Genomic DNA, 15,207 nt, shown 5'->3' with positions numbered 1-15,207 from the left:
TTGGTCATAATAAATATGGCTGAATGTGAGGTATGTGACTGTATTGGTCCATTTGAAATACTTTTTCTTCAAAGCAGCTTAAGTTAAAGTGTCCTGAAAAATTATCTCTGATTTCACTGAAACACTCATCTCAATGACATTCCTTTTTCTGGTCCAACTGACAGAATTAACAGTTTAGTATAAATACAGATTAGGCACATTTGTCTCCCACGACACCCTCTAAGGAGCCTAACCATCTCTATTCAGGTGGTTTGACACTTCCATTTCCGTATGTTGTGGTTGATGAAGACATTTTTTATCAGTAAATTACATTTATGAGCCAGCCATTGTGTATAAACCGATTTTGGTTTTGGTCAGCCAGGGTTAGACACATGTGAAAACCTATCACCACACTTAAGAGCATCCAAACCCGACAGATTTATACTATCTACGCATGTGAATTCCTAGGTTTGGAATGGAATATGTTCTCTCTCTCTCTCTGCACAGACTCCCTCTAATTCCAGAGATTATTAGGCACAAATTGGCAGCAGCCAAGGCTTGGAAACCCCAAGATGTGGGATTGGGGTCTAATAATAATAATAATCCTTGCATTTGATATCGCGCCTTATCACGTCTTTGAGGCGTCTCAAAGCGCTTCACAGAATATACCGTAAAGTAAAACTCAGCAGTCAATTATGCACAGCATTGTCTCACAAACAGTCATGGATTGAGTGACCAAATTATTATTATGATTATTTATCTTTTGAAGGGATTATTACCCCTGGAAAGTGATCCTCCAATTGACAAACAACCGGTTTCCTACTGACTGTTGGGTAAACAGAGGCTAAAACCACATAGTAGCCATTCAAACCTCTGATGGGCTTCCTACTGTTTGGTGAGCGTGACTCACCAGTATGGGAATATTGTTATCCTCTTACTTCCCACAGTTCAGACACAACCACATGCCTCCCCATTGAGCAACGATTCCACCACATGGAGGTGCGGAGTTTAAGCAGCAGTTGCCGGCCTCTCTGCAAACCAGTCTAAGCGGATTCCAAGCCCTGGACGTACGAACACGTGTTCAAGAACTTGGATTGCAGGTAACACCTTCCAGCAGCTCTGGCCCCAAGTCTCAGAGTTTCCTCATCAGCTATTTGGCAGACGAACACCCGCCGTGAGGGTGGTGGGAGGACCTTTACAGCACAGCTTGCGATGTGCCAGCCATCTTGATGTTCTCAAGGGCTAAAGCCAGTGCTGAATATCAGGTTTACTCACACCAGCTGCTTAATCCAGGTCATTATGTGAGGAGCTTTAGTAAACAGACGTGCCTGCCGTGAATACATTCATCATAATTTTACTTTATCCAGTTGATCCAATAAATAAAAAGAGGTGAAGAACCACATCCATAGCCTGGTTGCCCCTCTTGGCCAAGTGATTAAAACAGATGCAAGAAATTCCTTACAGGGCAGGAATGTCAAAGAAAATATTAATACATTACAAGAAACACATAATAATAATAATAATAATCTTTGCAGTTGATACAGCGTCTCATATTGTCTTCGAGATGTCTCAAAGCGCTTCACAGAATATACTGTAAAGTGTAGTGACTGTATACTTTGTGGGCGAAACGCGGCAGCCAATTATGCACAGCAGCGTCCCACATACAGCCGTGGATTGAGTGGCCAAATTATTAATTATTATTATTATTATAAGGCCTCCCAGGAATTATTTCAGTGGCCGACGTAACAATAAAACCAGGAGTGTATCTTACAACAAAATTAATATCTGTGGAAATATTGGTAAAACGCTGTCCTTTGGACATCAATCACACGCGTGTGGAGCTGAACATATAACCTTTTTGTGTCACTGAATATCTTTTGCAAGTTTTTTTATTTCCGGAATAGTGACGTTCATTAAAAAAAGGGATAAATATGGTAAAATTACACAGAGGATCACCTGGATACAATGATGTGCTCAACAAGACACTGAATGTCATCCCATTTCTTCCACAAGATGAAGATGAGCAGCACCGAGCAGACCGTGCACAGTACGTGGAAGCGACTCTTCAGCAGAGGGACACTGAACTTGGCGATGGTCGAGACGCACACGAGGATGACGGTCATGATGGCCAGCAGGACATTGATGCACTTGGCGAGGAGGACCTTGGCATTGGCGTGTTCGATCTGCACCACTTGCTGCTGCTGATGATGGAGCTCTAACGTGGCGATTCGAGTCTGACACGATTCCAGGGCTTCCTGTCCCCCAACACAAACACAAACACAAACACAAACAAACAGGCTTCTTGTTAGTGGACACGCCTGCAGAGGTTTGACAACGTGCGACACAAGAGAAGATTTTAAGAAGAAAAGAAACTTCTGACTGAGAGGTGAAGCTGCTTTCTCCCCACTCCACTCCTATTTGTCCCTCGTCCTCTCCGCTCCATCGTCAGCAGCCGGGCTTTCAGCCACTACACCCCGAAACTTTGGAACTCTGGGTCTGACCTCCTCCTCGTCCCCCGAGTCCTCCACTCCCCCCTCGGTGGCCGTGCCTTCAGCCACTATGCCCCGAGGCCCTGGAACCGCCTTCCTCACTCCCTTCCCCTCGCTCCCTCTCTTCCCATTTTCAGGTCTCGGCTGAAGACCTTTCTTTTCGACGGCACCTTTGGTCACCTTCCCCCCCCCCAGCTCCTCCCCCTCCCCTGGCGTGTGGAGTAAGGAAACTTGCCTAAGGTTTTGCTCTGCCCGGGAATCAAACCCAGGTCCTCTCGCTTGCGAGGCGAGGCTCTAACCACTGAGCTACAGGACCTCTTGTGGTTATGATAAGCGTATGGTGCTGCCCGATTTGGGAAAATACAGCTTTAACCTTTACTTCAGGGGAATGCACTGAACTACAAAACAAATGTGGTTTGTGTTTAGGTTGAGTTTAAACTGTTAACCTTTAATAAAGCTCCGTCTGGTGTTTAAAGCCCTGATCTAACAGAATGGCGGAACAGGCTCAAGGGGCTGAATGGCCTCCTCCGGTTACTATGTTCTTTAAAACAAGAAGAGGATTAAGCCGGGCTGGCACCTAACGATGAAATAACATTGACATGGTACATGTATTTAAATGTTCGCTAATTCTTATTTCGTTTGAAATGAACGATTAGTTCCGCTGTGGTGGGTGGCAAATCCCCTCTCTCTCTCTCTCTCTCTCTCGCTCGCTCGCTCTCTCTCAGGTACATTATGCTCCTGTGTGAGGAGGAAGCGGTGGCAAGCTTGTGGACACTGCCCCAAGGGGAACAAACACACAAAACCAGCGCAAGCTGTTTCACCGACAGCAACTGGGCTCTGGGAAAGGGAACCGAGAATGTTGGTGATGAATTTGAACTCCTTATTTTCAACTCCCCCTTGAACTCCAGATTCCCACTCCCCTTTGGGTGAAAAACTGCCCCTGATTTCACCCCGAAATGGCCCGGCTCTAATTTTAAGATGATGCCCTCCTTGTTCTGGATTCCCCACCAGAGGAACTAGTTTCTCTGTAGCTAAACACTACACTGCAGGACTTCACATTACCCTACAGTACTCCAGATGCAATCCGAAGTTATGAATAAATTCACCAATTAAAAACACATACTTGAATGTCTCGAGCTCTCTCGTAAGATTGATAAGTCACTTTCTCTTCAATGCTAGCGAGTTCCTGCTTCAGGTCGATCGTCTCGTGCTGGTGAAGCTCCGTCAGATCATTCAGTTGGTCTTCCAAATGCTTGGATCTGAAAATAAAATAATAATAATAATTCTTCCATTTGATACAGCGCCTTATCGCGTCTTCGAGACGCCTTGAAGCGCTTCACAGAATACACTGTAAAGTGGATTGACTGTATATTTGTGGGCCAATTGCGCACAGCAGTGTCCCCCAAACAGCCGTGGATTGAGAGACCAATTTTTTTTATTATTTACTTTAATTCTTTGAAGGGATTATTACTCCCAGAAAAGTGTTCCGCCAATCGACCTGTAGCTCAGTGGTTAGAGCACTCGCTTTGCAAGCGAGAGACCCGAGTTCAATTCCAGGCAGAGGGCGAAACCTTGGGCAAGTTTCCTTACTCCACACAGAGCCTAATAATAATCCTCCAAAACCAAAACAATAATAAATTGGTCATTTTCAATCCACGACTGTTTGTGGGACATTGCTGTGCGCAATTGGCTGCCGCGTTCGCCCATAAATATACAGTCAATTCACTTTACAGTGTGTTCTGTGAAGCGCTTTGGGACGTCCTCCCGACGTGAAAAGCGCTATATCAAATGCAAGGATTATTATTATTATTAACCGGGTTCCTACTGACTGCTGGTAAACAGGTGTGTGGAGTAAGGAAACTTGCCTAAGGTTTTGCTCTGCCCGGGAATCAAACCCAGGTCCTCTCGCTTGTGAGACGAGGGCTCTAACCCCTGAGCTACAGGACTTCTTGTGGTTATGATAAGCTTATGGTGCTGCCCGATTTGTAATCAAAATAACTTGTCTATTGAATTAGGGAAAATACAGCTTTAACCTTTACTTCAGGGGAATGCACTGAACTACAAAACAAATGTGGTTTGTGTTTAGGTCGAGTTTAAACTGTTAACCTTTAATAAAGCTCCATCTGGTGTTTCACGTCCACATTGCATGTACAAGTCCTGCTCAGCACAGTACATTAATGGCTTGGAAATAATAATAATAATAATCCTTGTATTTGATATAGCGCCTTAATACGTCGTTGAGACGCCTCAAAGCGCTTCCCATCCCACACCATCATTTTTCTAGGAGTTGAGGTGCAGATCAGCCCTGACCTAACAGAATGGCGGAACAGGCTCAAGGGGCTGAATGGCCTCCTCCGGTTACTATGTTCTTCAAAACAAGAAGAGGATTCAATTGGCAGTGATGGAGTGCACTGCGCTCGGTACATAAAGGAAAGTGCTTTATCGACTTAAAGACCTATTCTTTCTTGTTCAGTGATGTCTTGTGCTTTTGTCGTTATGATTCAATTTCTGTGGCACAATGGAAGCAGAGAATTTATATCAGAGTTCTTTGTAATTACATTCAATAGCGAGGGATAGACAGGAGAAAAAGATGATGTAGGGACAGTATTATTGCAGAAATGTAATTAATTTGGGATTCAGATCGATCCTGTACCTTATTTTTCTTCCAAAATATTGGTTAACACGAAGTTATGAATTTCAGATCAATTAGCTTAACATCTGTTGTGAGGCAAACCGTGAAAGGGTTAAGACAAGGGAATTTCTCCCGGGGAAATCCCGTCAACAATCCCCGTGAAAATAATAATAATGATCCTTGCATTTGATGTAGTTCCCCATCATATCATCGAGACATCTCAAAGCGCTTCACAGGACACACTGTAAAGTGAATTGACTGTATTTTGTGGGCGAAACGTAGCAGTCAATTGTGCACAGCAGCGTCTGTCCCACAAACAGCCGTGGGTTGAGAGATCACGTTGTCTTTGAGGATTATTAGCCTTGGAAAGTGATCCGCCTATCAACTAACAACCGGCTCCTACTTATTGCTGAGTGAACAGAGACGTGTGGAGTCAGGAAACATCTGTCTCTAGTGAAATATCTGCCCATCCAAATCCTGTTAATGAGCCAGAAATAAGATTGGCAAAACATTAATAATAATAATAATCCTTGCATTTGATACAGCGCCTCACCACGTCTTCGAGACGTCTCAAAGCGCTTCACAGAATATCTTGTAAAGTGTAGTGACTGTGTATTTTGTGGGCGATTGGCCCAATTTTTTTGTTTTTTTTCGAGGGATTATTACCCCCGGAAAGAGATCTGCCAATTGACTAACAAGTGGGTTCCTACTACTTACTGCCTAAGGAAAGTTGCCTAAGGTTTCGCCCGGACCAGGAATCGAACCCGGGTCCTCTCACCATGATCTGATAGAATGGCAGAACAGGTTCGAGGGGCTGAATGGTCTACTCCTGTTCCTATATAAAATATATGAAAAGTAGGATACAAAACCAAATAAATTATGTCAAAACAAAACAAGAACAATCTGTATTCCTCTCTCTTATAGTTTGGGGGAATTTCTTCAAGCTAAACACAACACCGTCTCAAAAGCTATTTTGATGTTGTTGATATTAAAATCAAGGTCAACGCCTAATGAAGATGTTGGACATGTAAACAGTCAGTTAGTCATAGAAAGATTGCCTTTAGATTGTGAGCCAAGGAGGCAGCTTTCCAAAGGATGAGGCTTATTCACTATCAGTACTAATTGCATTGACAAGCCAGAACGAATGCTTAACTACAGACTAATGTTAGTTAGTGTGACAGTGAATCAATATCAATGTCTATCATCTTCAAATCAAGTCCATTGTTCTGTTACCACCCACACAAAAAAAGCCCTTTGAATTACATTGTTCAGTACTTTGCTGCATTCTTACTAATATAGAAAGTTTTGATCTTTCTTTTCTCCCAGTCACTGCATCTCCGAGTTTCAGCATTCACGCGCTTCGAATGCAAAAGGGCAAAACCCTTCACTATTTATTATTAGAAACGTTAGAGTGTATGTCACGAAGCTTTCAGATTCAGTTTTGATCAGTTCCTCTTCTTTTTAAACAGGAAAGAATTTTTCTGAGGATCAACAGCTAACGTTTATATAGCGTTGTGGAGATGGGTAGTGGTTAGAGCACTCGCCTCGCAAGCGAGAAGCCCTGGTTTCGATTCCCGAGCAAGACAATACGGCCAAGTTTCCTTACTCCTCGCACACGCCTCCGTTTAATCAGCAGTAAGTAGAAACTCGGTTACTAGTCGAACTGCGGATCACGTTTCCGGGAGTAATGATCCCTTCAAAAAAAAATAATAATAATTTGGTCACTTAATCCACGACTGTTTGTGGGACGCTGCTGTGCCCAGTTGGCTGACGTCTCAATTCACTTTACAGTGTAATCTGTGAAGCGCTTTGAGATGTGTCAACCACGTGATAAGGCGCTGTGTCAAATGCCAGGATTGTTAGGATCTGAAGTCTCAGCAGAATAATCTGAAAGCAAAGGGTGCGGGAAATCCCAGATGTCAAATCCCTTACTGAGCAAGTGGTTACCTGTAACGTTCCTCTTGCAAAGCTTGAGTAATCAAGGCGTAATCCCGCTTAAATTGAACTTTGAGCTTTTCAATATCGTCTGACAGCTGGGTTTGTGCGTCTTTAATCTCTTTGAGTTCATCAAATATGGTGGACAGCTTGCCCTGCTCTCTTTCGAGTGTGCTTGACTTGGGGCTTCCTGTGGCTGCAAGTCCGAAATCCGAGTTGCCATTACTGTCCCCAGAAGCACTGCCATTGGAGCAGTCGTCATCCTCATCGCTCAGGTACTTGTCCTTGGACACCAGCGTGGCACTTCCACCCAATGTCCTGGACCCACCATCCCTCCGAAAGTCATCCATCGAGGAGGTCTTCAAGTGTGAGATGTTATCAGCGCTGCCAAACTTGTTGCGTATGAGGTTGGCGAACTCCCGGGACTTGTTGAAGACGTAGGTGGGGGGTGTCAGAGTGACCCCTGGCACCCCTTTCCCTCCCTCCAAGATACCAGCCCCGGACCCAGGCCGGGCATTGCTGTTAATGTCCCTCACCATGTTCGGGCTGTCCTTCAGAGACTCCTTGGAAGTTTTGGGTCCGTTCTGCTCCACATCCTTCATCTTCTTGTGGTAGTGTTCGAGTTTCTTCTGCAGTTGGGTGATGGTGTGGGCTGACTTCTGGTTCTTCTTCTCAAACACCTGTTTGATGCGCCTGGACTGTTGCTTGTCGGCATTATTCACCAGCTTCAGGTACTCGGCCACATTGTCATCTCGGGTCACCTGCTCGATCCTGATCTGCTCCGTGATCTTCAGCACCTTTTGCTTGAGTTGTTCAGCGCTGAGTCTCTCTCTTTGAAAGTCCAGGAATCCGTCCGTCACAGTGAGGTTGAGGTTTGTATCCGAGCCACCACGTCTTATGTTTCCAGGCAAACTGAGGGAACTCATATTGGTGCGTTCAGTCTGAAAAACAACAGAGAAGATATATACAATAACATAACAATATAATATAATATATGAAAATACTTTTCATATTTCCTCACTGCAAAAAATCTTGTTAGCGGTTTACACCTTTGGGGCAAATTACCCTGACTCAGAACAAAATTAAAAAAAACAGTGCTAGATTTATACCCAATTACAAATCATAGAAATGTTGTTCAGTTACAGCACGAGTGGGATTTAAAAAAACATACAAGTTCTTGAATGTTCAGCGTCCAAGTTGAAGGGGGGGAGGGGAAGGGAGTGGGGGGGGGTGTTGAACCCCTGTGACGTCCTCCGCCTTACCCTCTCCCTCCCCACCTTCAAATCCCACCTAATGACCTTCCTTCTTGATGGTGCTCACAGTCACCCCCTCCCTCCCTCTCCCGCTGGCTCAGGGTCAGACTCCACCACTGTTAAGTGCTCCAGGACGCTGCCCCATGTGAAGGGCGCTGTGTAAATGTAATTTGTTGTTGTTACCTCTGATCTCTGTGCTATGGTTTGGCTATACAGCCCTGGGCTAGAGAGGGGAGTGATATCAATAGTTTCTGCTTCTAATCACTGTCCTGCGGCTCTATGAGTGTGTGGGCGAGGCTGTGTCACATTAAATATTCTGATGAAACACACTGTTAAACAGCTGATACACGCAGAACAGGTACTTGAGCGAGTTATTAGAGAGGCCACAGCAGTGAGTGAGATTCTGCCCAAAATAACTCACCGCTTAATAATAATAATAATAATCCTGGCATTTGATACAGCGCCTCATCACGTCATCGAGACTTCTCAAAGCGCTTCACAGCATATACTGCAAAGTGAATTGACTGTATTTTGTGGGCAAAACACAGCAGCCAATTGCACACAGCAGCGTCCCACAAACAGTCGTGGATTGAGTGATCAAATTACTGGTCACCTTGAGATGGAAGGTGTGGGTTTCAAGCCCCACATAACAATAACAACAAAATTACATTTGTATAGCGCCTTTTAACGTCGGGAGGACGTCCCAAGGCATTGACAGACAGAGTTGCAGACCCGAGCTGAGGGTCGGGGTGTGGGAGGGGGAGGGCGGGGGGGGGGAAGCAGGCAGATCAAAAGCACGATCGAAGAAGAGAGTCTTGAGGTGGGTCTTGAAGGTGGCGAAGGAGGGAGCGAGGCATAGGGACTGCGGGATGGAGTTCCAGAAGGTGGGCACAGAGTGGCGGAAAGCCCAGCCGCCTATAGTAGGGCGAGCGAGGCAGGGGACACAAAGCAGGCCAGAGCCCGCTGAGCAGAGGGAGCAAACAGGATGGTAGAAGGGAGAGGAGGGAGAGGAAGGAGCGAAGCTGAGAAGCAACAACTAGTTCTAGGATCTTGGAGAGGAAAGGTAAGTTGGAGATGGGGCGATAGTTAGAGAGTAGAGAAGGGTCCAGGGAGGGGTTTTTAAGGATAGGAGTGATGACAGCGGTTTTTAAAGGGGTGGGAACAGCACCAGTGGACAGGGAGAGGTTAACAATGTCAGTGAGTAGAGGGGCAAGGAGGTGGAGCTCGGAGGTAAGGAGGGGGTAGGGATGGAGTTGAGGGAGCAGGTGGTGGGTTTCATACAGGTTATGGTGGTGATGAGAGAGGAGGAGGAGACATGTTGAAAGGTGTGGAGGGAGGGGTGGGTAGGGGCTGGGGTGGGAGGAGGAGATGGGGAGGGGGTAGTAGTTGCCATGGCAGAGGCAGCTGAGCGGATTCCCTCGATTTTGGATTCAAGATTATCCGGGTTTGATTCCCAGTTAGGGTGAAACCTTAGGCAGGTTTCCTTAGCCCACACGCCTCTGTTTAAAGCAGTAAGTAGAACGCGGTTGTTAGTCGATTGGCGGATTACTTTTCTGGGGGTAATAATTCCTTCATTTTAAATAAATAAATTAATAATAATTTTGCAACTCAATCCATGACTGTGTGTGGGACGCTGCTGTGCGCAATTAGCTGCTGCGTTTCGCCCACAAAGTGAATACAGTCAATTCACTGTACAGTATATCCTGTGAAGCGCTTTGAGACGTCTCGATGACATGATAAGGCGCTGTATCAAATCCCAGGATTATTACTACTATGCTTATTATTTCTAAGCACTCCAAGACACTACCCCGTGTACAGGACTGTATAACTGCAAGTTATTAAAATAAAAGGAGTTTCTCCAGGTATCAAATGAGCTTATTATTATTATAAAAAAAAGCAAGGAATGCTATTGTATCTCAGGAATGCTTTTTTCCCTTTTAGTTATATAACGTAGTTTAAACTCACAGCACTTTATTGACATCTTTTAATAAGATTTTCACCTCTAATTGCCAGGAAACTAAATCGAGGTTATTTCCTTATTGTACCTACTTCAAGGATACAATACAATAGTGTCCCAGGGCACTCACTGCTGATGGCAGCACAGTCCGGTCCGACTCATCAGCAGGACCTGGAAGGGCCGACCAGTCACTGGGGGCCGGGAATCCTCCCCCTCAGCTCCTGGTAACCCCACAGCCAAAGCCCTAACTAACGGGGAGGGGGGTCCTGGCTGGACAAGCAGCGGGAAAGCAGCCAGACAGTGCTCTCAATGGCAAGACTAGTGGGTTTATCTGGTTAGCAGTTACCCCAACGCACACTCTGGGCTCCCCCCAAGCCTTGGCTCTCGCCAACCTGTGCCTAATACTCTCTGGAATTAAGTAAACAGGATGTGTCCCTCGGGGGAGAGAGAGAGAGAGAGAGAGCGCATTCCATTCCAACAATCTCTCTCTGGGATTTCCATGTGTCGGGGGGAGGTGTGGAATTCTCCGCTGGTTTGGAGCCTCTTGAGCAACGGCGATGGGTTTCCACATGTTTGAGACATATGGCTGAGCAAAAAAAGTACGTAATAACTGAGCAGCAATATTCTTTCAAATGGTAAATTACATTTTTAAAAAGATGAAATATTTGAATGTAAATTCCTTTGAGGACCAGAATTAAATCGTTGCATTTTGCATTCAATTAAGTTACACATGGCCTCTGTGTTGCTTTTAGGCAGATCCATTGTGTTAACAGCTAACTAACTAACTAACTAACTAACTAACTTCTCTGACTGACTGACTGACTGACTCGCACAGCCTCAATGTAACCTTACAGGTAGCATTCTGTTTGCCAATGTTACCCTCAGACCTGCTTTTGCTCTTTGTATTTGTGCCGCAGCTTAAATGTGAATGATCAAATCATAAGGTTATTCCTGCAAAACATTTAAAATATAATAAAGCACACGCACACACACAGCACATTATATTACATTAATATCATACACACACACAGCACAATATTACATTAATAACACCCACACACACAGCACAATATTACATTAATAACACCCCCCCACACACACAGCACATTACATTACATTAATAACACCCCCCCACACACAGCACAATATTACATTAATAACACCACCCCCCCACACACACACAGCACATTATATTACATTAATATCATACACACACACACACAGCACAATATTACATTAATAACACCCACACACACACACACAGCACAATATTACATTAATAACACCCCCCCACACACACACAGCACATTACATTACATTAATAACACCCCCCCACACACACAGCACAATATTACATTAATAACACCACCCCCCACACACACACACAGCACATTACATTAATATTATACACACACACAGCACATTATATTACATTAATAACACACACCACACAGCACATTATATTACATTAATAACACACACACACAGCACATTATATTACCTTCCCAATTCTCCACTCCTCTGCGCTCATGATTTTGGTCAGTCAGTCAATTCAACATAGGTGATTCTGTAACGAGAATAGTTATTTGTAGTTTTGTAAAGGAGAATAGTTCTTGTTGGGTCTGTAAGGAGAATAGTTCTGCAGCTTTGCTGAGGAACGTTTGACACCTCTTGTAAAACCTTACTGTTCACTGCTCCGATCCAATTGACTGTTTCACAACAGAACAGTCATTTGTGACTGAGGTGAAGTGCCGAGTGGCCTATCACAGCCCCACACTGTGCAGTCACGGGCTTATCAAGTCCAAATCTGTTGCTGATTGTACAGTACGTGTACAGCAACCTCTTGCAATTAATTTCCAAGGCTGATTTCCGACAGCGCTTTAACTTATTTCTGGTGTGTAAGGCGAGCCTCAAACCAATCCGTGTAAAATATTGTACATTCTTAATTAAAATCAGAATTTGCTGATTTATAAGCTTATCAATTTAATCATATTTTTTTTAAAATGCGGTCACTCAATCCACGACTGTGTGTGGGACGCTGCTGTGCGCAAATGGCCGCCGCGTTTCACAAAATACACAGTCAATTCAGTTTACAGTATATCCTGTGAAGCGCTTTGAGACGTCTCGATAACGTGATAAGGGGCTATATCAGATGCAAGGATTATTACTATTATTATTTGATAAAGCACCTAATCACATCATTGAGACGTCTCAAAGTGCTTCACGGAATACGCTGTAAACTCAGACGTACTTATTTCTGAGATGGCATGCTTAATATACTGTAAAGTTTTTTTGTAAAAATCTGAATTTGATGATTTATAGCTTATCACATCGTGTAAGTAAGCGCTTTAGCTAAATACTGTAACAAAGCAATAAAGCGTAATGCTGTCTGTAATGTGGGCCTTCCGTGTACTTAACAAAAACTGCAGCTGCAGAACAGACACTGACAAGACCTCCCCACCCCTGACTGCATGTGTTTTTCAAATGATTTGCAAATTCTTCAGAGAAACAAATGGGTAAGATTGGAGAGTTTCTTCGAAAAATGCTAATGACAAACTAGGCAGAGAGAGCAAATAACAGCAAAATAGGGAACAGAGAGAGAGAGTGAGGAAGTTGCGCTCCACACTTGAAGTGCGATGACGGAGTAAGGCTGAACATGAAACTGTTTAGAACGAAGGTGTGTTTACTGGGTGCAGACTTGACATGTCCGACCCCTCCTGTACTGCAAAAGGGAAGTGCAGTAAACCAGTTGGGATCATACATTTAATCTGACTTATGCAAATTATGAGTTATATAAAATTTATTTCGGAATCGTGGAGTCCTGTAGCTCAGTGGTTAGAGCCCTCGCCTCGCAAGCGAGAGGACCTGGGTTCGACTCCCGGTCAGGGCAAAACCTTAGGCAAGTTTCCTTACTCCTCACGCCTCTGCTTACCGGCAGTCAGTAGGAACCCGGTTGTTAGTTGACTGGTAGAGTGGGTTTCGCTCTGCCTGGGAATTGAACCCGGGTCCTCTCGCTTGTGGGGTGAGTGCTCTAACCACAATGCTACAGGACTAAACTTGCACTCAAGAGTGTACGTGAGATGTGCAGTGTGTGACTGTGTTGGACAGTAGCTATTTATTGGGCAAGAGTTGTCCTTAAGCAGTCGTGTATGGTGGGGGGGAGGGGGGAAGAGTTTGCTTCCAAGGAGAGGAACGGTTTTCACCTAAACCTCGGCATGTGGAGCAACATTCTTGTTTTTTTAATGCTTGCATTTGATACAGCGCCTTATCACGTCTTCTCAACGTCTCAAAGCGCTTCACAGAATATGCTGTACAGTGAATTGACTGTATATTTGTGGGCAAAATATTTGTTCTGTTCCATACGAGGAAAAGCTGAGGGCAACAGCAGCGGCCAAATGTGGGTGTTGCCAGTAGCCGAGGTACAGGTTATTCTGGTTTGTTGTTTGCTCCAGCGCTGGGGATCACCAGGCAGTTCTGTGTTTAGTTTGTGATTGCGTAACTAACCACAACATACCTTTGCACTTCTATAGGGAATATGCCAACACATGTTGACAATTCATGCTCTTCTACTCTCTCTCCCTCCCCCCCCCTCTCTCTCACTCTCTTTCTTTCTAACAACAAAACGTTCATGGTAGAGGGCGACCAAAACAGACTTTTTTTTTAACCTTGTGACACATGTTTTAACATCTTACAATAACCGCTGCGAAAATAGTTTCTGCAACACACTGAAACCTGAGAATCCTGTTAACAGGGTGGTGCCCGAACGTGACAGAGAGATCTGATAACTTTCTGAATGACAGGAACACAAAGGTTAGTAGTCACTCACTGCTAACGGCAGGTCTGACTGTTAACCCCATTCGGTGCAACCTTTGCCATCTACCTGAGCGTGCAAATTAATGCTTTTCCAAAACACTGTAATTGTGTTGGGTTCAACGCTTTGGGGATAGTCCCAGGAAGTAAACAACCACTTGCATTCATAGGACTTGCGGACTGATTCAGGGTGAGGCAAGTTTCCACAGGCCTCTGTTTACTTCGCAGTAAGTCCGAACCCAGTTCTTAGTCGATTGGCAGATCGCTTTCCCGGGACAATCATCCCTTCAAAAAAAAACATATTTGGCCACTCAACCCACGACTGTTTGTGTGACACTGATCTGCGCAATTGGCTGCTGCGTTTCGCCCAAATAATACACAGTCACTACACTTTACAGTGTATACTGTGAAGCGCTTGAGATGGCTCGACAACATGATAAGCTGACATATCAAATGTAAGGATTATTAGAGTAGTAAAGTTACAGTACGGCTCCCTAGAGAGACGGTGGAAACAGGAAGTGTTTCAAGAACAAATTAGACAGATTTCTGCGAGAAAATAATATCTTGGGATACATTAATAGTTTGGGACACGACTTGTCAACGACTGCCAGGATGGTGGAAGGCAAACTAGATGGACCTTGGTCCTGTTTCGTCTGGCAAATTAGTATGTTCTTGCAACACAGAAGGAGGCCATTCAGCCCATCGAGCCTGTGCCGGCTCTTTGAAAGAGCCACCAACTGGTCCCACTCCCCCGCTCTTACCCCAACTAGTCCCCACTCCCCCACTCTTACCCCAACTAGTCCCACTCCCCCGCTCTTACCCCAACCAGACCCACTGCCCCGCTCTTACCCCAGAGCTCTGCACATTTTTCCTTTTCAAGTCCCTGCCCAATTCCCTTTTGAAAGCTATCACTGAATCTGTTTCCATCAGCCTTTCAGGTCATACATTCCAGACTGTAACTCTCTGAGTTAAAACATTTCTCCTGGTCCCCTCTGGTTCTTTTGCCAATTATCTGTGGCCTCTGGTTACCGACCCACCCACCAGAGGAAACAGTTTCTCCCGATCTACACTATATATTCTCTAAAGTAATAGTAAAGGGATGTCCTTAAGAATATANTTTTTTAAATGGACAGAATTGATGGATTGGAAAGG

At 44.7% G+C, this 15,207-nt stretch overlaps 1 protein-coding gene across 3 annotated transcripts in view; it reads right to left on the bottom strand.

The window, feature by feature from the left end:
- Positions 1 to 1,718: 1,718 nt before the first annotated feature.
- tmcc3 (transmembrane and coiled-coil domain family 3) overlaps positions 1,719 to 15,207 on the bottom strand; it is a 33,775-nt gene continuing 20,286 nt past the window's right edge. For all 3 annotated transcript variants that reach the window (XM_042335163.1, XM_042335164.1, XM_042335165.1), the window contains exons 2-5: positions 11,747 to 11,812; positions 7,048 to 7,976; positions 3,592 to 3,727; positions 1,719 to 2,234 (exon numbers count right to left, since the gene is read on the bottom strand). In XM_042335163.1, the coding sequence (XP_042191097.1) occupies positions 1,932 to 2,234; positions 3,592 to 3,727; positions 7,048 to 7,976; positions 11,747 to 11,776 (1,398 nt within the window). In that variant the 5' untranslated portion in view covers positions 11,777 to 11,812 and the 3' untranslated portion in view covers positions 1,719 to 1,931. The remainder of the gene's footprint in view (positions 2,235 to 3,591; positions 3,728 to 7,047; positions 7,977 to 11,746; positions 11,813 to 15,207) is intronic.

Source organism: Callorhinchus milii, unplaced genomic scaffold (assembly GCF_018977255.1).
Source record: "Callorhinchus milii isolate IMCB2004 unplaced genomic scaffold, IMCB_Cmil_1.0 Scaffold5, whole genome shotgun sequence".
NCBI lineage: Eukaryota > Metazoa > Chordata > Chondrichthyes > Chimaeriformes > Callorhinchidae > Callorhinchus > Callorhinchus milii.
This window is presented reverse-complemented; position numbering and strand designations above follow the sequence as displayed.